The 23,666-nt window shown below is 42.9% G+C and overlaps 1 protein-coding gene across 1 annotated transcript in view; it reads right to left on the bottom strand.

The window, feature by feature from the left end:
• tom1l2a (target of myb1 like 2 membrane trafficking protein a) overlaps window positions 1–23,666 on the bottom strand; it is a 92,356-nt gene that overhangs the window by 13,219 nt on the left and 55,471 nt on the right. Inside the window, 4 exon segments of the mRNA XM_084328941.1 lie at window positions 4,958–5,033; window positions 6,772–6,886; window positions 9,075–9,246; window positions 12,003–12,045. Of these exon segments, the coding sequence (XP_084185067.1) occupies window positions 4,958–5,033; window positions 6,772–6,886; window positions 9,075–9,246; window positions 12,003–12,045 (406 nt within the window).

The raw sequence follows: 23,666 nt of genomic DNA, 5'->3' as shown, positions 1-23,666 counted from the left end.
GATTGATTATGACATCACATCCCTGCAGAGTGCCTTTTACTGTTTCTGTTAAATACAGTTTTTCATTCATTCATTTACATTTTGTATCATAATAATCATAACACAGCAGCTGATACACGCACTTGTTCTGCGAGTAGCCAATCGCCGTCGGAAGCGTGTAATTAGCACTTTTCAGAAGCTGTGTGGTCCGGTCTTGAACTTTCCATAACGTGTCTCGATAAATCCATTTGATTAGATCCAGCACTGAATGCATTTAGTGATTATTATCACGACGACGATAGGACCCGTGATGTCACACAATTGCGACTGCTCTGGAAATGCGTTGGAAAATCTGTTGGTAAAAGTAATGACGGGGGAGCTCCCGTAGCTCACCGCATATCTCGGCGCTATTTCTGCGTCGGGGAAAACCGTGCTCGTCACAGATCTGGGGGACACGAGTTCGATTCCCGGACCCGCCGTCATTTCTCAGAATGTCTTCCCCTGCTCTACATCCCATTTCAACCTGTTTCTGTCGGTCATGCTTGACCAGAAAAGCGATAAACGCTAAAAAAAAAAGTAAAAAAAAAAAAAAAAAAAGTAATGACGCCTGCCGCGGACGTTAAGTTGGTGAAGTTTCTATAATAACTTTACGAAACGTGTGATCGATTTCTTTTTTAGTTCATGTTATTAGATTAGGCAATTATTGTATACACATGAAGCACTAGATAGACTATTTGTTTAGTTAAATAGTTGCAGGGCTGTATGTTAACTTTTTTTGCACATAGCACTGGTGCTACAGAGAGGTTGATAGTTTTGTAGCACAGGCCAAAATCTTGTAGCACAAGTATAAAACGTGTTATATTTGTAACAGTCACAAATGTGCCTATTGTATTTGTGTTATTTAGTTGCAATTGTTTTATGTTGCATGATGATCATGCATACATTTATTATGTATTGTATTTTTTATGTTTAAATATCAACATCATCTGTCTGTCCACCCTCAGTACATTGACTATCAATATAATATACTCGTCTGACTTCATCATATCTTTTCAAACGCACACACACAGAGGGAGAATGCCTGCCCCCCCCCCCTCCTTCCCAGTCCCCACTCTGCTGTTCTGTCGCTCTGAACAGGGCTTTAGCTTGTTGTTAGCTTATGCTAACGGGACGTTAATTCCGGTCTTAAACACGACGTGGTCATAAAGGAATGGCAAGGATTGCAAAGCATGTTATATGCATTTGACCCGTTGCGGAATAAAACAGCAGGTATTTTTTTTTAATTTTTTTTTATTATTATTATAATTTTCTTTTACTTTTACACACATCCGCGACCCACTCAAAATGGCCCCGCGACCCACTTTTGGGTCGCGACCCACCAGTTGAGAAACACTGCAATAGAGCACCTCTTTCTCTTTAGACACCTTATTAAGGCGAAATAAAAACAGATGGTAGCATGGCATTTTAGTCAAACGTGGTGACTTGACTTTCATGTGGTTTTCAGATACTGTTCACTGAAACCCTATGGCAGTGATGAATCTGTAAAATATAGATTGAAGATTGTGGAAGCACAACTTAATTTTTGTATCAAGGCAAGAATGATTCGGAACCCACATGTCAAAAAGAGTGGTATGGTCCTTTAAGTGTCTTCTTGGAACCCCCCTCACTAAGTAGTGTGTAGTATGTAGCATACTTGTGGGGAGAAAGAACTAAAGTGTGTTCCTTGCTCAGAGCTTTTCAGAGCTTTTGAGAGCGTACAGTATTCCTTGACTTTTTCAAGTCGTCCAACCTTTTGCAGCCTCTGTGGCAAATCAAAGTCCAATATCAAGTGAGTCATAAATATTAACAAACGCCTCTTCCCCTTTGATACACCAACACGCTGGGTTTCCCCCTGAGATCACTGATGCTGTCGTGGAAGAAGAATATCAAAGGTAGGGAGAGGCAGTCGATCATTGGCTTTTACACAGTAAATAAGAGTCCAAGAGTAAATGTGATCCAATAAATAGCTAAAAGAGCAGTAGATATTTCGTGAGAAATGTATATTTGACACTAGTCGTTCTCCATCATTATCCTTCCTGCCAAAGGAAGAGCAGTGGCTCTATTAAAAATGTCAGCATTTTACAATAGAATAATTTCAATAGGAGAGTGTGCTGTTGTATGTTCACATGTTCAAGGTCATACAAGCAAGTGAATTATGACATCATTAACATTATTCCTAGTGTTGATTCATCAGTTAGTTGGTTAATCAACTAGGTCTGGTTAGAACGGGACCATTGAGCTAGTTGTGAAACATATCTAGTATATTATCCAATTAATAATCTAATTTCTCTACAGACTGTTAGCTGAATCCGACGAGGAGGACAAAGATACTCGCCACAAGTTTTCAAAACTGTCTAATCAGTTGAAGTTCACAAGAAAAAGACATCTTTTTCCGTTTTCCACTTTAACCACTATGTTGTTGTTACAAAAAGTCTGTTTGTAACTTGGCCTGTAGCAAAAGTATCTACGTCCCCCGCCTTGGGTTTTTAGTGTGTGACTGTTAAGAGATGTTGGCTGATGGAAGCCCACACAGTCCCTCGTGTGGGGGGGGGGGGGGGGGGGATGATGGGGAGAGCCAACAGTAGAGTTCGCTGTGAAGGTCCCACAGACTGCACCAGGACTAAAAGCTGAATTTTCATTTTTGTCCACCGGCCACAGTGTGTCACCGAGAATCCCCCTGGCACGATTCTCAAAACTCACCCGCCAGAACTCACCAGCCACCTTCTATGATGCTACTTGTCAAATTCACATCTAGAACAGTAAATGGCGGTTGGTTATCTGCCATAGTGCCATAGTGACAGCTGACAAGAGTAGACAAACTTACCAGCCAAAATCTACCTGCATTTGGCTGCCGGTGGCTGATGGCAAACACTGCTGGTCCCGTTGCACAACGCAAAAATGAGGTGGCTCATTGGCGCAGGTGGAAGAGGAGTGAGGATAGAACACAATACAAACTACGATCTCTCTCTTATCTTTCTCACTGTTGGAACTAGGCCGGCTTCAGCCAGCCGGGGGAGGAGGGGGAATGGAATGGGACGGGGGCCGATGGGATGAGGAGGTGGACAGACGACAGCAGGGTCATGAGGCTGGTCAATAGGAGTCAGAGTGGGGAAGGGGGGGGTAGGAGGACAGGGGGAGTGGAGGCCTCACCATTCCTTGGGTAATAAGCCAGCTGTCTATGGGCAGCTCCTGATCTGGCGGAATATCATCCCCTTTAACACTCAGCTGAATCAACAACAGAACAACACCTTACACAGGAGAAGAAGAAGAAGAAGAAGAAGAGGTAGCAGGCCCCACACACCCATAGCAACAGAACAACACCTTACACAGGAGAAGAAGAAGAAGAGGTTGCGGGCCCCACACACCCATAGCAACAATACAGAGAGACAGAAGAAGCAGTCAAATGAAGATTGTCATAAGAGAGAGAGAGAGAGAGAGAGAGAGAGAGAGAGAGAGAGAGGTGAGAGGTTCATTTCATAAAGATGAGTGCATGAGAAAAAGAGAACAGGGGGGAAATTATAAAACGTTGACCCCTCGCCCCCTCGGGTGACGCATGCCAGATTAGGCACAGGGCATCTGAGGCAACAGGGCATCTCAGGTATTGTGCGTGCGTGTGTGTGTGTGTGTGTGTGTGTGCGTGCGTGCGTGCGTGTCCCCATTTGCTCAGATTTCAGAATCATCTATGTACCTTAGTAACGATAGACATGCAAATGCATTGGACAAGAGAGACAAAAGAAACCTGGCAACACAATGTGCCGTTTCTTTGTTTGAACAGACTGACTGAGGTGCTCAGGTTTAAAATCACTAAAAGTGGCATAAAAAAAGGAACAACTCGACAAATGAAAAATGCTAAATGAAAATACAAATGTATGGTTTGTGACGACTTTGATAGAAGTCATGAGAAGAAAAGAGCTGCCTATTAGAGTGATAGAAAGAATAAAGAAACAAACAGGAGTGACATGGGAGTTTGGGTTTTGAAACTTTACTTGCAGTTTACTTTAATTACTCATACAATAAATATATACTAACATAATATAACTGATGGGGCCTACAGACCCTCATCTGCACCTTTGATTACACGGTTGACTCTCATATTCTTATATTCAGAGTTAATTATATAGTTTACACTGTTTATTTTTTATCTTTACTATAATTTTATTGCCTATATTTATGTCTTTCTACTATTACCATGCCCATACCAGTACCTACCACGCTGCTATGATGCCTGAATTTCCCCAAGGGGATCAATAAAGGTATATCTTATCTTGCCACACTAGAATACGGATATCTTAGCCATACGGAGCTAGCAATATTCACTACATAAACCTATAGACCACTGCACTTCCGCGTTACATTGAGCTCATGGGAGAGAGAGTGGGGGGAGAAAATGAATGAATGTGGATGAGAGCCTCGACATTAAGTGGTTGTAGCTACGGCTGTGGGGGTGCGGTAGACATGATCCAATAGACTCTTATACGCCCGAGTCTCCTGAACACGGAGAGTCTAGTCCCAAGTCGATCAGCACTTTTTCTGCCGAGCTATAGTCACTTTTTCGCACCTACTAGATTAATAAACCTAAATCTCTGAACAATCCAGAAAGACTCCGTAGGCGCATGCAGAGTTGGGGAGTAGGTGCGAAAATGTGTTTGCCCCCGGCCCCCCGCTCTCTTCGCCATGATTTCAGAATACCGGAAGTGTTGCGGTGGTCTATACCATTGAAGCTCAAATGTGATTTGTGGACAGGACGGATGTCACTACACAGCAAAATACCAACATTTTGGGCCATCACATGCAGAGAGATAATGATGACATCCTCACGGCTCCATCAGCCATTTAAACGGCACAGCACTCACACACACTCTGCATCTGAAGGTGAAGAGAGGGATATGGGCATGAGAACTACATCCCCCAGCATGCTTTGGTCCGGTGTACTACTCACCCCTCCCGCGTTCTGTTGTCTGACGTCCAGAGCCGAGGCCAGGCCACCCAGTGCTTGAGGGTCCTCGTACTTTACACTACACACATACAGGCGCACACAAACACACACACACACACACACACGCACGCAACATTAATAAGATTCAACATAAAGCCCAAATAAAACGGAAGACTAGGCAATCCTAGTTAAGCCAGTGGGGATTTATGTTTGTTAATTATGGTACATGTAAACAACCGTGTGTGCAGTGTGCACCCAGAGCTTCAGAGATCTGGGTACCTCCCCTGTCACTATAATAAATCTGTCAATACATTTTGTGTATGACCGTGTATGATTTAATGTCATCTGGTCTGTCATTATTTTAGTTTCAGATAAAAGTTACTCATACATCGCTCGTTTAAGTAGGCATAGCAAACAATTTTGGGTCATCATAAATCAGATAAAACATTTGTGAATAAATTTAAAATAAATTATGAATAATAACCGTCAGTGTGGTGACAGCTGAACTACTGCGGACTGTGTGACATACAGTAGGCAACTCTCAGCGACATGGGAGAATCCAGGCTGGTGATGATAGGCCACACAGTAGGACTGCGCCAATAGAAGTCATACAAGACAAATGAAGAGACAGGTAGGCAAGTGATTTTTATTGCCGTTCTCTGTGTAGCGTTGATTATCAATAAGGAGGACGATTGATGACTAGGCCTATTGTGATTATGACGATGGTGAAGATGAGTATGCTATGGCATTGGTCAACGAAAGGGGAACACAATCCCCACAAATAGATGCACTGTAAGCTGGCAAGTAGTTTAACGTCCATGCCTGTTGGCGTCTACATATTTTGCCATATTAATGTAAGCCCCACAGCTAGGGGGGTTTAAAACTGTGTTCTAGGACCTCTAATGTTAGGGTTAGCACTGTACCGTATATATGTTTAACAACCAGTGGTACTCGATGCATGCACTACAGTCTCCCAGCTTGTTGGTGGTACTCGATGCATGCACTACAGTCTCCCAGCTTGTTGGTGGTACTCGATGCATGCACTAGTCTCCCAGCTTGTTGGTGGTACTCGATGCATGCACTAGTCTCCCAGCTTGTTGGTGGTACTCGATGCATGCACTAGTCTCCCAGCTTGTTAGTGGTACTCGATGCATGCACTACAGTCTCCCAGCTTGTTAGTGGTACTCGATGCATGCACTACAGTCTCCCAGCTTGTTAGTGGTACTCGATGCATGCACTACAGTCTTCCAGCTTGTTAGTGGTACTCGATGCATGCACTACAGTCTCCCAGCTTGTTAGTGGTACTCGATGCATGCACTACAGTCTCCCAGCTTGTTAGTGGTACTCGATGCATGCACTACAGTGTGCCAACTTGTTGGTGTAAAGATGCAAAAGAAAATCAACGAGGACTTGATATCCAATGCAAGCAACTGATCGTACTCAAAGAAGTGATAGCTAAGTGAATGTGACATGCCTCTAGTCTTATTCTGCTCATGCGGTCCGCTATTATACACAATATGCTGTTTTCACAAGTTTGTGCGGCTCTGGTCTGATGCCTACTGCTCAGTGTGTTACAACAATGGGAAGTCAGTCAGCCAGCCAGCCAGTCAATCAGCCAGTCAGCCAGCCAGTCAGCCAGCCAGCCAGCCAGCCAGCCAGTCAGCATTGTAGGCCGGCCCTCCAGGTCTGGCAAAAATGTACAGTGGGAACTGGATATCAGTTTTCAGAACTGATGGAAAACAATTATTATACACATTCCAATCCCACGTGTCTTGATGTCCCCCCCCCCGCACAAGCAGGATGGACTCCAGACGTACTTTTTGCGCTGGTCGGCCAGAGAGCTGGTTCTGGTCTGGGCAAACATGTCAAAGTCGTCCTGGTTCTTCCCCGGTAGAGAGGACAGGGTCCCACTCACACTTTCTGACCCCACGTCTAGAGAGAGAGAGAGAGAGAGAGAGAGAGAGAGAGAGAGAGAGAGAGAGAGAGAGAGAGAGAGAGAGAGAGAGAGAGAGAGAGAGAGAGAGAGAGAGGGGGGGGGGGGAGAAGAAAGAGAGAGAGAGAGAGAGAGAGAGAGAAGAAAGAGAGAGAGAAGAAAGAGAGAGAGAGAGAGAGATAGAGAGAGAGAGAGGGGGGAGAAGAAAGAGAGAGAGAGAGAGAGAGAGAGAGAGAGAGAGAGAGAGAGAGAGAGAGAGAGAGAGAGAGAGATGAAAGAGAATAAAACGGAGATAGAGAAAGACAGAAGATTAGAGAGAAGGAAGACAAGAAAAAAGAGAAAAACAGAAGGGGTGGGGCGACATAAAAACAGTTCAGACAGTGTTTCATTCCACCTCCTCGTACTTTATACACACGCCATATGATGCTCCACCATTAAGAGCGGTAGTAACTCTCTTTGAAGTCAATAACCAGGGAACTATGCAGCGCAGCCTGCAGGCCAACAGGGGAGCAGGCTGTGGTTGAGGAAGAAGTCATTACCAGTGAGTTATGGAGCAGGGCTTATTTCACATTAGTAGCAAGATTATGAGGCTTCTATTCACACTCTGCTGCCTTTCCACTGCCAGGTCTAGAGGGATTTGAGAGGGTGAGTTACTGATGGATGGTGTGGAAGAGAGTGTGTATGTGCATGTGCTGTGTGTGTGCTGTGCGTGTGTGTGCGTGTGTGTGTGATGAGAAGAAATGGGGAGTGAGAAGTATGCGAGATACAATACAAAGATTTATTTCTGGCTGCCTACCACAAACTGACGCAATAACGTTGACAGTACGTTGTCGTGTTAAATGTACACGCGTCTACAGAAGTGTACAAAACGTACACTTCATCTTACCATGAAAATAGACTGGCCAAGTAAATCCAGGTGAGAGAGCTAGGATCCCTCACTGCTAGGCTGATACAAGTTAGCTGATGACGTCACGCCCTATAACCAGGCAAGTACGGATGATGACAGTAGACGGGAAGTAGACGGTAAAAGCTCAGTGGCGGGCAATCCTGCTTGTAGAGCAAGACACGACAGTAAGCCTATTACAGTAAATAAAATTAAAAATAATACATAATGGAACTTGAACAGAACAATAGAACATGATGAAACAAATGACGGAGTAGGCCGATAGGATGATAGTTATTGTTTACATTTAGCGGCCACTTTTATCAGAGTAAAGAGACTTACAAGTTCTGAACAACAGGTTAGCAGGAAGGGTACAACTCTGGCAGCTAAGTAACATTTTCATCAAACAGTGTTGAACTTGGGTGCTACAGTCTTGAGTGCATAGTAGTAAAGACATATTAGCATAGTAGGTAGTAATATAAGCATGGAAGATTACTTAGTAGCAAAGTGCATGATAAAAATACAGTTCGAAGGTATATATATACTTTTTTTTCTTCTCATTTCAGATATTGATTGAAGAATGAATGAATGATCATTACATTTATATAGCGCTTTTCTAGACACTCAAGGCACTCCCCACAATGTAGGGTGCCTCCTTCACCACCACTGGTAGCACCCAACCTTGGGCTACGCAGGCTCAATGGCTGCCATACACTGGCACCAGGCACACATCACACTATACAATGGCTGAACGGCTCAGGAGACAGGGATTATATCAGCCAATTAAGGGGGAGTGGCCTTGATGTCAGAGACGTAATTGGGAATTTTTAGGCCAGGAACGTCAGAGAACCCGCTACTCTTTGCGAAAAAAACGGGGTTCTTTAACGACCGAATTCAGTCAGGACCTCGGTTTAGCATCTCATCCGAAGTGTTTTGATCATAGATAATATGACCAAGAAGTAAGTGTCTTTTATTTTATTTTTGTATCTCATCCGAGTAAACTAGTATCAGCCTAGCGTCGTGGCTACAAAAGTTCATATTGTGCATAAACCACTAATTTAACGCCAACCAAAAGACAAAGTAGTAGGAGCCCGACAGCAAGTGTAGAGCGGTATCACGGAGCGACGGATTGAACCCCGCCGCGAATGAGGGAGGGTGATGACATGGGTGAGAAACGAGCCAGCTCTCTGTGCCCGTCCAAGTACGCATAAATGTATGCGTTTCTCGGCACAATACAAAGATGTCGCATAACTGCAATGCAATGCGATGTACTTCATGGTATTTCCCGTCCGCGCAGACCTTACCGAGTCCAGCCAGCGCCGAGGACAGCGCCACCGGGATGGGGTTGCGGGCCGGGGAGGCGGCCGCTCTGGGGGAGGCAGAGTGGGGCGTGGGGCTGGAGTTGATCCCAGGGGAGACCACGGCAGGGGAGCCCGGTCCCAGGTCGATCAGGTTGTCCTCCGCTTCACTCAACATCTGGCGGGAGGAAGTCATGAAGGGATACGACGGATAAAAAAAGGTACAGTATGTGACATGTTCTACACACTACGCTGCCAGGCTTCTCTACAGGTTGGGAGTCGACCACTGAAGTCTGGACGTCACGGTTGCACTTAATCCTTATTTTAAAAGCTGGATCCAGTGTTGCCTCGTCTATGGGAAAGGTCAACGGGAAAGGTCAACGAGAGAATGAATGGGATTTCAAACTACAGCCTCTTTCAAGATCTGTGGATAATTTTGCCTCTTTGAAATTCAGCATATTGTGTAGAATAAAGATCTCTCTCGTTTACTGTATGACTGGTTATTTAATCTCCTATCAGCAGCAGCAGCACAAGCAGCAGCAAAATGATGACAATGAGCAGGAAGCAACTCCTGCTAAGTGTTAGCATTCTTACTACTACACATTTACCGAATACCCCCGCCCCCCCCCCCCCCCCCCCCAAAGAAAATAATAATAGATAAATTAGGGCTGCAACTAACAACTATATCAATTCATTGGTTAATCTAAAAAAGCTACATTTTGTGCAAAAAACTAAACATTATTCCTCATCTTGTACAATGCTCTTTCAAACAAGTTATAAAACAAAAATCAAACATAAATGTATTCTATACATCAAGAGTGCAAAATATATATATATATATTTTAGTTTTTGTTTTGCAAAAGCCTGTTGAAAGGAGCTGAATGGTTTGAATAATAATTAAAAAAAAACGTAAAGCACAAACTAAGTGTTAACAGGCTTTGCTATACTGTACATCAAATGGCTTCAACAACAGGAGGAACATGGAGGTGGATCATAACATAGAACCAAATAAGTTGTTGCAGCCCTAATATATATGTATTATGTATATATAAATATATATAACCAATCAAATGCTTAAAGAGTCCAACCCTTAATGAGCATAAAAGACAAACCAGATTCATTTTCACCAGAGAAATGTACTTTTGGATCAGAATGTTCAAATCAAGCCCAAAGGGACACCATACGATTTATCCCAAAGTCATTGATCAGAGGAAAAAGAACACGGCTCACTCTCTCTAGCAGTTTAAACTACGTTTCTTCAGCAGTGAATTTACAAGTTGTGTGAATTGGTTAACTGTGTGTGTAAATGTGTATAGTTGAATATTAGAATGATCTTTCCTTTAGGACAGCTGGATAAACAGGCTTGAATAGATGTGAATAGTGGCCAATCTGCCAACACAATGGCTATTGGTATTGTGTTTATTGTAGAGAGGCAAACTAATTATGTGTGCAGCACACTGCGAAAATTATCTTCAAGTAAACCACCTCTTATGAAGAGAAATACCCTTTAAATTGTTTTGCTATATTTGGAAACTAATCTAAGGGATGGTAACCCAAGTTCATAGAGGTGAATCACACTTGTAACTACGCCGAGAAGCAGCTGATCCCTTGACGTTCACCCTTGACGTACACAGATCTAAAGAATCCTCAAGACAAATGAAATCCTACAGCGTCCATGAGCTTGACTATTGCGAATGCTAGGAGACTATGTTTGGAAGGTCAGGACATGGGAGGTTGGAAGCTATATATCCACTACAACGATAATGGAGGTGAAACAAGGATATGGCTGTACAATAGGTTTCACAGATGTTTGGTTAGCGCTGATTGAAGAGGACTTGAGTGTTTGAGAGAGGGAGAGAGAGAAGACGGAGAGCTAGAGAGAGAGAGAGAGAGATAGAGAGAGAGAGAGAGAGAGAGAGAGAGAGATAGGACAGAGAGAGAGAGAGGGAGAGAGGACAGAGAGCTGGAGAGGGAGAGAGAGAGGACAGAGAGAGCTGGAGGGAGAGAGAGGAGAGAAAACTGAAGGGAGGTCAGGAAAGGGCATGTCTACTCCCACTTGACAAGAAGTTCCCATGTTGACCCACGTCGTATGGAAATATTAGGACCATATATCAGACGTATGTCAACATGAACCCTGCAGTGCTCAGTTCATCCCAGCAACAGGCCTGGATATAATGCAATGTTGCGGTCATACTTGCCTCAATCAGCTAGCCGCAACACAAACAAACAAAGAGCATACAGAAACTATCAACAGAAAGCACAAATAAGTAATATGGGACGTTAATTGGGGAATAGGGATGCTCCGACCGATGGCTTTCGAAGACATTCAGTATTCACGTTGAGATTGGCTCTCCAATTTTGTACGGCATATAATAAGAGCCATCTGCATCATCCGTTCATCAGTCACCAAGCACGGTGCGTTGTTTTCAAACGTGACTCTCTACCATTCATCACAGTGGAATCTTATTTACCCGACTTATTGACATGTCAATGGAAAGTGAGTCTCATTTAAAGTCATTAAGTCAGCCAATGGAAGCATCCCCAACATTAGCGACTGTGCAGCTGAACTTGGCAATGTAAATAATAATGAAATGTAAGAAGAAGAAAAAATAACGACATTTACATGCTAAAGTAGACAACCACAAACAAAGTTATCCTACTACCAGACAGACATGAGTCAAACATGGAAAGGCTAGGGGACTGCAGATTTTTGTTGTTAATGATTGACGTTTTTGAATGCATGGTGTGGATTAAAAAATGTGGTCTCCTGACCCAAATTTCTGCCCGCCTGACAAACCAGTTGGCGGGTCAGAACTCCCACCACAGGACTCTACATTAAGCTAATCGCACTGTATCAACTACACTACTGAGTGGTATTCCATACCACCAAAAATCCAAACTATGGCTATAAAGGTTGAACTTGACTGTACTCACCCCGTTGTTCTGCGCAGCTCTACCTAACCTGTACCTCTCGTACCTGTAAGCAACACAAAAAGAGGGAGTGTTCTTTGAGAGTCTCTTTTAAAGCACACTTAGCCATCATTAAATCTACGATAAGATAAGATATTCCTTTATTGATCTCCTTGGGGAAATTCAGGCATGGTAATAGCAGCAGGGGGGGGGGGGGGGTACAGGGCATGGTAAGAATAGAAAGACAAATATAGGCAATACAATTATAGTAAAGATGAAGATAAAAATAAACAGTGTAAACAATATAATTAACTCTGAATATGATCAAGTAAACTGTGTAATCAAAGGTGAAGATATATTATACGTTACAATGAATATGGGCAATAAAACACTTAGAATCTGAATATATACTATGAGTAAGTAAAGTAAACAGTATACACAAGTATATGACTGAATTCGGTCATCAAAGATCCCAGGGCACCTATCGCAAAGAGTAGGGGGTTCACCGACGTTCCTGGCCAAATTCCCAATCAGGTATCAGACATCAAGGCCACCTAATCATTTGAGTGTCTAGAAAAGCGCTATATAAATGTAATGATCATTCATTCATTCATTCATTCATTCATTCAGTCACAAGTGCAGTATACACAAGGTACCCTGACTGGCATGATATACGTCATATGTTATTCCACCCCACTGTATTGTTATTTTTATTCTAATTAGTGTATATATGTAGCCGGTGTGATCTTGTCTGCGTTGTGTTTATAGTCGATTCGACCCCTGTTAAGGGATCGCCCTGAGTGGGAGTTGAACCCCGGACGCCCGCATCGCGGGCGGCATCACAGACCACTAAGCAAGAAGTGAATTCACTTCTTGCTTCCGGGTCTGGATGCCTCTGGGGAGTGAGTTTACTTGCAGTACCGCTTACCATCCACAGCCACGTCACTACTTGTACCCGTGACTGTGGATATACTGCGGCACCTCCGTTACACTCACCCCCCTAAACTCACTCCACCCAGGGCATCCGGGTCTAACGGCACCACATGTAGCCGGTGTGATCTTGTCTGCGTTGTGTTTATAGTCGATTCGACCCCTGTTAAGGGATCGCCCTGAGTGGGAGTTGAACCCCGGACGCCCGCATCGCGGGCGGCATCACAGACCACTAAGCAAGAAGTGAATTCACTTCTTGCTTCCGGGTCTGGATGCCTCTGGGGAGTGAGTTTACTTGCAGTACCGCTTACCATCCACAGCCACGTCACTACTTGTACCCGTGACTGTGGATATACTGCGGCACCTCCGTTACATATACACAACCACATAGTGCACAATTGTACAGCCCTGGCCTATTTTATTTTATAATTATATTCTACTTCTATTTTAATTTAGTTTATATTCCATTTTATTTTATTCTACTTTTTATTTTACTCTACCTTAATTTAATTGTCTGGCCGTTAATGTCGCACCAAACGACCAAATCTAATTCCTTGTATGTGTAAACTACTTGGCAATAAAATACCTTTCTGATTCTCATATGTTATACGTTGTAGTCCGTGCAGGTTAGGTGGTAAGAGTCAGGCACAGTTAGTGATCAGACATTCAGACATGGATGAAACACAGACACGTGAACCTTTTCAGGCTATAAAATGTTTAAAAAGGAATGATGCCTACAGTTACAGTACGTAGTATGTTAAACTTGGGTAATAGTAAACAAGGCTCTAAACTAACCTCTCCACTAGTGGCACTAACTAGCACAACCAACTTTGGCACCAGCACAAGATTTGGTGGCACTTTTATTTTTATTTTTTTATGTTTAGCTGCGACCAGCATCACTGTCAGTTGGTTAGTTGATCAACAAATATTTCCCCACCCTCAAGCGGCCACAAGTTTCGCCCTAGGAGGCTGAAATTGGGCATGGAGGTCAAGTGTGTGTGTGTGTGTGTGTGTGTGTGTGTGTGTGTGTCAATAGGCTAAAAGGGGGCCTATCGCAAAAAGGTCAGAGCTATTGCAAAATCTGCACTTGTTTTGAACATTATTACAGGCTGTAGTTAGACACGACCGACATGCTCAACCGATAGAAATATATGTAATACCAGTGCAATATGTCAAAATATACTCTTACAATGAAATACATTACATCATTTATTTTTATTTTTTATAACTCTTTATTTTTAAATTTTTACATAAGCATACAGTTACATTAATAATATGACAACCACCACGACAGGACAGACAGGACAAACAGGACTCACAGGACAAGACAGTGTTGTATGGTGGGGGGGGAGCGAGCTGTATTTGCTCTTGATATGTCAGGTCTGTTGTGATTGTGTCATGGCAGTCTTTAACCGTCTGATATGTTGTCCATTTCGACCAGCATCTGTCGTATGTCTCGGCCTTCAATCTCAGCAGGAATGTCATTTTTTCCATATCGCTTATCTCCTCCACTATTCCCCTCCATGTCTCTTTGTCTGGAGCGGCTTCTTTGAGCCAGCTCCTTGTGATGGCCTTCTTACCAGCTATTATCATGATTTTGAACAGGTACAAGTCTTCATTGTGTATGGTCTCCTCTGTGATCAAACCCAGGTATATCAACTGGGGTTCCATGGAGAATTCATACCTAAGAATTCTGTACATTTCCTGTGTAACACTCTTCCAAAATGGTTGCACTTTATCACATAACCAAAATATGTGAGAGTGGTTGGCATTCATCTGTCCACACTGTCTCCAGCAGGGTTGTTGCCCTTTTAATTGTTTACTCTTAATTTGCTGTGTGATAAAATATCTCATCACATTTTTCCAGACGAATTCTCTCCATCCTCTAGAGCTAGTGGATGAGTGTTGTGTCTCACATATAGAATGCCAATCGTCCTCCGTCAAGATTATACTCAGTTCACTTTCCAATTTCTTCTTCACATTATATGAATCACAGTTGTTGCAAGCTTGTAAACTTTTGTACATTTCCGATACTATTTTCACTGGAGTTCGCGTATACGCCATCTCCATCATTCCCACCACCCCGTTACCACCTACCGATATCCTATTCTTGACTTCTGTATCATAGAAGTGTCGCAGCTGTAGATATCTAAACAAATAGTTATTTCCCAGGTCAAATTTTCTCTTAAATTGCTCAAAAGACATGAAGTTATGGTTCTCCAAAAGTGTACATATGGCTGTTATACCTCTATCTCTCCACCCGTCAAAAGTGGCGTCCAGTGACCCCGGGCCAAAGCCCGGGGTCTGGGAAGGCCAAATCAGAAGTCTACTGTCTTCTTTTTATTTGTATTTCCTAACCACCTCATTTCAAACCATCAGTGTGCGGCCCACTATTGAATTATTTCCCTGTTTTGTTGTGTGTTCTTTCCCCCCCAGTCTGGCCTGAGGCTGGACACTTCCTAGGTGTGTCTCTATTAGGGATGTACCGAATGCTTCGAAGCTTCGATCATAATGTTGACATTTGAATTCTAAATCAACATTCGAATAAAAGAAAAAATATATATATATATGTTTTTTTTTATATACATCTTTTTTGTATATGTCTATTCAATCTGTTTAAATCAATGGGGTTTTTCTTGACAGTTGCAGATACAGTTTAGGCTACACTAGTAATATTATAATATTATACTATAAGACGTCACCATCACTTTCGTACCAACCGAGCCCTTATTGGATTATTTATATTTGACGAAACTGAGAGTTATATGCATTAAAGAAAGTTGATTTAATAAAAAAAATACTCATTTAATCAGATGAATCACTTTATTCAAATTGAGGATTTAGTTAAAAAAGCTTTGTTCGAATACTTCAATAGAAGCTTCAAATGTTAAAAAATGACATTCGGTACAGCCCTAGTCTCTATGTCCTTCCACCTGGCCCTGTATGCTCTTGAGCACCAGTAAACGGTGTATCTCAGCTGGGCTGCATAGTAGTATTCCTTTAGATTAGGTAGTGTCAAGCCTCCTCCCTCTTTTTCAATTTGCAATGTTTTGAATTTCACCCTAGGTCTGCCCCCTGCCCATATGAACCTAGAGATCCGTTTGTCCCATGCTATGAATTGGGAGTCGGGGACCTTGACCGGTAGTGAGAGAAAGAGATACAACAGCCTTGGAATATTATATTGGAATTATATATTAATATTATATATAGCCTTGGCAGAATATTCCTTTTGATCACTTCTATTCTGGTACTGAAATCCATCATGAGTGTAGCCCATCTCGACCAATCCTTCTGTAGTTTATCATTAATCTTGTTGTAATTAGCCGCTTCTAATTTGCACATATCCTTGGTGATAATCACTCCCAGGTAAGGTCATTGATTCAGCTTTCCAATTCAGTTTGTAATCATTCCTCATTTCATTGCTGGGTGAGAAGTTGTAAGTGAGAATCTGGGTTTTCGCAACATTCAGCTTGTAACCCGACATCCAGCCATAGTCCTCTAGTAGGGTCATTAGCTTGGGAAAGGTCAGGTTTGGGTTTTGGAGGTATATTATAATATCATCCGCGAAAAGGCCTATCTTGTGGTCCCCCCTTGCTATTCTAATACCCTTAATTTCTTTACTTTCTCTAATGGCTTGGGCTATTGGTTCTACGAAAAACGTGAAGAGGGCGGGGCTTGCACAACATCCCTGGCACGTCCCTCTGAACAGTTTGAATCGGTCCGACAAGCTACCGTTAATCTTTACTCTGGCATTTGGATTGTCGTGTAGAGCTCTTATACAGCTGATGAATTGATTGTCAAATCCAAATCTTTCCAATACCCTAAACAGGAAGGACCATCTGACCCTGTCGAAAGCCTTTTCCGCATCTAAACTGACCAAGGCTGCTGGGAGTTGTTGTTTTTCCACCTGTTCTATCACATGTAAAGTGAGTCTAACATTGTCCTGTGTCTGTCTACCTATTATAAACCCTGTCTGATCCTCGTGAATCAGGTCAGGGAGGATGTCCTCCATTCTCCTAGTTAGTATAGATGTGAACAGCTTGTAATCCCCATTTAACATCGATATGGGACGATATGATTCGCAATGTTCTTTGTTCTTCCCTTCTTTTGGTATAACTGATATCACCGTCTCTTTCCAGGACGGGGGGGGCTTCTGCCTTTTCAAGTGTCCAGTTAAAAGAATCTAGCATTACTGGGGCCAGGTCTTCTTTAAAGATTTTGTACCACTCGTTTGGAAACCCGTCGCTCCCTGGAGTTTTGTTTGCTTTCAGTCTTCCTACAGCTATATCTAGTTCTTCCTTCGTGATGGGGGAGATCAAGGCTTTATTCTCCATTTTCCCTATACTCGGGAGATCCAAGGATGATAAAAACTGTAAAAATTTCTCCTCGTCTTCCATCTCGGGTTGTGAGTATAACTTTTCATAATATTCTTTGAATATACGTTGAATTTCTTCAGGTTCATAAGTCGCTTCTCCTGATTGGGGTTCCCTGATCTTGTGGATAAAGTGTCTACTCTGCTGTGCCCCAAGTCGTTTTGCTAAAATCTTGGTTGCCCTTGGGCCAGATTCATAGGTTTGTTTTGTGTATCTTAAATTCTTCTCTAGCTCTCCTTTTCCCCATCTCCTCAAGCTGTGATTTTATCCCCTTCATCTGTTCCCTATCACCCCGCCCTCCTCCCTGCACCTGTTGCTAGAGTTTTCTCAAGTCTCTCTGTAATTGATCATATTTCATTCGCCTATACTTATTCAAGTGTGCAGTCTTTGAGATTAGGTATCCCCGCATAATTGCCTTGATTGTGTCCCATAGGATGGTCGGTTTCACTCGGCTGTCCACATTATTTTTAATAGATTCGGTTACCTCCTTCCTAATCTGATTCACGAGGTCCTCCCCATTCAGAGTCCCCAAGTTCAGCCTCCAGAGTGTGTCTCGTTGTCTGTTGTTCAAGTGTATGGTCAGATACCATATTGTGGTCTGAGATATCTGCCGTTCCTATCGAGCAGCTCACCACCCTGTGTCTCTCTCTCTTATCCATTAAAAAGAAGTCTAGCCTAGAGTGTACATTGTGCGTCGCAGAGTAATGAGTATAATCCCTTTCTCCTGCATTTAAGTTTCTCCATACCTCCGTCATCCCCGCTTCCCTAATCAAGATATTCAGGTCCTTTGATCTCAGAGAGTTGTGTCTGGATTTACTTGTTGTATCTAGTGAATAGTTCAATATTGTATTCCAGTCCCCTGCACAAATCAGTATCCCTTCCGCCTCAGAGGCTATTGTGTCAAATAAGAGTTTGAAAAATCTTCTATCACTCTCGGGAGGGGTGTATGTGTTCACTAGGGTTATCATTACGTTATCTATTTTACATTTAACTATTGAGTATCTCCCTTCTCTATTGAGAGAAAATGGTGGTTTTTTTCAATGTATATTTGGTTATAAACTGATATAAAGAGACGCTTTAAGAGGGTAATATCATTATCATCACGGGATGATATTGACGGTGGTGGAACCAGTGGTTTCACAGGCACAGACCGCGTCAGCGAGGGGGTTTGTTGACATTCCTTGTAAGAACACTGATAGCGAGTGTCTCGCAGAGCGAGGGAGAGCGGTTCATCTTAATGAAACAGTAGAAACTGCATTTTAATGGTGTGAAAGGTTATGCAGTTGTCATGACAGTACGTCGCATGACAACCAGAAGGCGGGCCGTCGTTGCTACGGCGAAGATCTATAAGTCGAACGGTGTTTCCGGGTGTAAGGCAGACTAAAAATCTGACTGAGACTAAGAGGGAAGAGACCAAGATACTCTCTCCTCTCATCACAGAGAGGGGGGGGGGGGGGGGGGAAGGATGCCACATCATCATTAGCTTCGGCTACCACGAGGATAGTCTTGGCTAACGAACAGGCCTGACCACTATTGGACTGAATAACAAAAGGACGATAGACGAACACACCGAAAGATCATTAGAATAGACTCTTCAAGGACAATACAATCCGTTAACATCTGAGCTGAGGTTTCTGTTTATAGCAATAAAACAACGCTTTTCCTCATAAGGTTTTTCACGTTGTCGGAGTGTCGAATTCTTACGGAGGTGGAGATTTATTATGGTTTGCGGATTGTACTAACGGGGAGAGATAAGGATCTTATCTGCCAGTATAGGAGACGTCAGGACCATTAAAATGACACAACGCAGAGGAATTGGATGGAGGGCCAAACAGACGAAGACGTGATACTGGCCAGTTTGATCAGGATCTAACACTATCCTTTTTCTCTTTTATCAGTTCGAAATCAGGGTTGCCACTCCTCTCTTCCTACTATTCTTGCAAGAACTAAAATTAATTTCGATATCCAAACTTTTTCATGCTCTATTTTTGACATGTGTGTTTCTTGTAGGAAGATCACTTGTGTCTTCTCTCTTTAGATTTGTGTCATAATTCTACTTCTCTTAACTGGGTTACTAAGACTGTTGACGTTTAAAGATGCCATTTTCAAGTTATGGTTTCCCGACATTCCTTTTCCAGTTCTTGCATACATTAGCGGCTCCCCTTACCATACATTTTCTCCCGACATTAAACATATAACATTTAGCACACATAGTGACCTCCAAACGAGGGGGGGGGGAACACCCACTCCTCTTCGGTATTTATCCCGTCGGTAGGTGCGAGGGAAAGCCCCTCGTAGGGAGAGGGCCCTTCGCTAAGGGTGTGAGACAAGGTGACCAACTGGAACCCCTCCATCCCTTAAATCCAACGTTAACCACTAAAGAAAACTTACGCTAATAAAAAATACCTCGCTTCCGCGTTCCCTCTCCTCCATCTCTCTCCTTTTCCCCTTCCATTTCTTCCACCGTGATGCCTCGCCTCTTCAGCTCATTGTGCGCCTCGGTTGCGCTCGTGTAGGTCTTGACTCCGGTGCCCCAGTGGATCCTCAGGGTGTAGGGTGGAGTCTGGAAGCGGATTCCTTCTATCTTTAGTGCTTTTTTTAGGTTGTACTCCCTCCGTTTCCTCGCAACTTCAGGTGCATAGTCATGGTCGATATAGATTGTCTTGTTCCCCATTTGTATATTTCCCTTCTTCCATGCTTCTCTCAACACCAGCTCCTTCTGGCGGTCTCGTGGCCTGTGCACGATGAGCCCCTTGCAGCTTGAATTCCATGTCCGGTGGGAGCGATAACTCGTCTTTGAGAAACTGTTCGATAAACTTTGGAACCGAATCCCCCTCTTTTCCCTCTTCCATCCCGAATATGTGGATGTTGTTCTTCCTCGCCCTGGATTCCAGGTCAACTAACCTGTATTGTGCGACTCGGGTGTTCCTCTAGACTCGCTCCGAGTGCATCCGACACCTCCGCTATCCAGTCCTCCATCTTGTCCACTCGGCTCTCTACCTCATCCACTCGTTGCTTTAGGCTCTGTATCTCCGATGCGATAGTATCAAGCTTATCCTTTATGTCTTCGCTAACTCTCCTGAGCTCTTCTTTTAAGTCGGTTTTCAGTTCTTTATTCAGTTATTTTATCGCTTCAATTACGTCCACCTGTTCCATGCTCGGCTCGTGTCCTGACTGCATGCTGGCGGCCTGCTGCTGGTTGTTTAAGCTAGCGGGAGCTTTAGCTTCGGTGTCGGTCCTTTTGTCGGCTCGTTTTCCGAATTATTGAATGTTTTTTTTTTTTTTTTTTTTTCTCTTCGGTCCTTCCTTTTGTTTCTCCCACTCATCTACCTTTCTGTCTTGGTTGAATGTTTTCTTTGAATTCTTTTAAGTGTTTGAAATTCACTTCGCCTGGGAGCTCGGTTTCTTATGCGTCCGTGCCCTTTGCTGGCATACCGGAAGTCCTTTACGTCTTTGTTTTAATGAACCATTCGATTTCCTTCCCACTCACACTAATGCCACCAAGTCAAATATGAACTCACCCCCCCCCCAAAAGAGTTGCATGGTAAGGGGCTGTGGTAAGACTTGCTCTAAATGTGGTCATACATGTGTCAAGGAGCAGGCAAGCTTCTAGAGGTATTGTAGTTTTGTAGAGACCCACGGATGTCAAGTGAATGGCTTTCATCAGATTTTGTTTCATGCACATAATGTGCCATCTAAGCTGTTCGTTCTATGTAACATAGGACATTTTATATTAGTATATTTTATATTAGAATGTAACATAGGAAATGTATATTCCGGACCATATTTTATTCTTAGGCTTATTTTTATTCTTATTCGTGACTTTTTGTTTTTGTCTACCTAAATGTTTACCGTTTACTGTGAGCGATTTGTAGTGCCAAATTTCCCTCGGGATGAATAAAGTATTTTTTTTTATTATCTTTTTTTCCCCCTACTTTTTCCGTTTTTCTCCCATCACAATGTTAGTCGTTATGCCAATTCCCACTCCCCTTCCTGGTCGTTGCGCACTCTACCCCCTACCGTCGGTCTGGGAGAGCGGAGACTATCACATGCTTCCTCCGACACATGTGTACCCAGCCCACCGCTTCTTTTCACCTGGCAACGCGGACTCTCACTGGGAGAGTAACGTGTGGAAGGTCACACTACCTCCCCCAGGTCTTTCCCTTGCTGTGCAGGCGCCCCGACCGAACTGTAGGAGTCGCTGTTTACAACAACCAGGACCCACCCATGCCGGCTTCCCACCCGCTAACACTGCCAATTGTGTTAGTATGGACGGTCGGCCAAGCCGGAGGCACCACAGCCGGATTCGATACCACTGACTCTGTGGTGGTAGACAGACGCTTAGTCTGCTGCGCTACCCGGCCGCCCTGAATAAAGTATTTCTATTTTATTCTTAGCAATGTAAACATTGACAAGGAGGCACACCAAGTTATTACCCCAAATTTAATATGAATTAAATTAAAATAGAAAGTTTATTTACAAGGTCAGTAAATTGAATTATAATGAGGTAAATGCATTAACACTTTAATCGCCGGAAACGCCGTAACTCGTCATTGCCCGCCATGCTCATTCTGCCGAAGACGCCGTAACACATCTTTGATATCAATATTTCAAAAATCTGTGATCGAAATCATATTTCTCCTCCGGGGACCTGAGATATACTGCTGATCTCCACTCAACTCTCTAACGGTTCAAGAGCGCCATCTGGTGGCCGATCGGCAGATCGGCCAACAGGAAGTGACGCGCCAAACAGGAAGTGCTCATCCATATTTCGTCCGGGCACTCGCGATCGTTAGCCGGACTCCATCTCGACACACTGGATAATCAATCGCTCGCCCTAACTCAATAAACAACGTTATTTGGACGTATATAGTATTATACAACCTGGAAATGGTTCATCTAGATCAGGGGTTCCCAAACTTTTCAGGCCGGGGCCCAGAAAATAAGGCGTCGGAGAGCCGCGGCCCAATGCATATCGTCTGGCTTTTTTTTTATTTTTTTTTTGCCAGGCGACCGATTTTTTAAGCCAAATATCACTTCAATCCTATTAAGTTAGTTCAAGTTAGTTATTCATTTATATGTGCTATTTATGAGAGGGCTAACTTGTTGCAAAATAATAATGATAATAATAATAGCCTCATTAAAATACTATTGTTGCTTCGGTTGTTTTCAGCGTTTTATGTGCATAATCTGTTATTTAGTTTGAAATGTTCGTTGAAATAAGTAGATTTTCCGTTTTTGTTTATTTATTAAGTTAATATAAAACCATATAGTCACATTTTAGAATACAATAGAATATAATTTTAGAATACAACTAGAAACACTGTCCTGGCCTGCTTCTAAGTTCAGTGGCCTGACAAAAAAAATTAAAATTAAAAAATTAAAAATTAAAAATTAAAAAAATATATTTTTTTATTTTTATTTTTTATGTTTTAATCATCTCGCGGCCCACCCGTGGCTGCTCGCGGCCCACCTTTGGGTCGCGACCCCGACTTTGGGAACCACTGATCTAGATCAACATCCCATAATCGAAAACTGTCTACTCCAAGCTGATCATCCAACGGTGCGAGGAAGATACGGTAAGATCCAGCGTTATTTTCTAACATGTTCCATATAAACTGCTCTGATGATCATATGACCCACACTAGGTGAATGATATAACGTTGCCCACGGAATTATAAACGACCCCCCGCCCATCCGGTCAACATCAGATGATACGTAGTAACTTCTAGAAGTACCTCCAGTTGAAATTTTTTATCTGGCACCGATCGCTACCAAACTGTATTTGATCATCAATATAATGCATTTGGGGCTATAAATCAAGTTCTGGAGAAAGCTGCAGAAAACGATAAAAACATACTTATACTGTTTAGACCATATTTTAGTATGAATATGTGAATGAAAAAGTATAACGTTGCTACACCCTGAACAATGGATATAGGACATTGAATGGGCCATAATAATGTCAATTTAGCAATAGAATTTAAAAAGTTATAGCCCTGCAAAGAAGGGGAACTTCTCCATAGACAAATAGAGCTGGCTAGGGATGGTAAATTATGAATTTAACCATGGCGATCAAAGTGTTAATTTGGTTTCACAATGTTTTTTCCTAAAGGGGTATTTCCCCTATTTTTTTTATATGAAACCTATCGGCCTGTTGTGAGGAGGACGTGATCGTCGGACATAAAACTCACCAACGTGTTCTGCGTCTCAAGAGCAGACCTCTAGTGAACCGCAGAGTCTAGTTTCAACTGCAGCGGGTCCAACCCGAGGAAAGTTGAAGAAAGAGTTGAGGAGTTAAGTGTTAAATGGTCACATGTCCTCCGCACAACAGAACGATAGGATTCAGGTTAATTCTAAAATAATTTGCGGACACATGGAGGTG

The sequence above is a fragment of the Notolepis coatsorum genome (assembly GCF_963971535.1).
Source record: "Notolepis coatsorum genome assembly, chromosome: 14".
Lineage (NCBI taxonomy): Eukaryota > Metazoa > Chordata > Actinopteri > Aulopiformes > Paralepididae > Notolepis > Notolepis coatsorum.
This window is presented reverse-complemented; position numbering and strand designations above follow the sequence as displayed.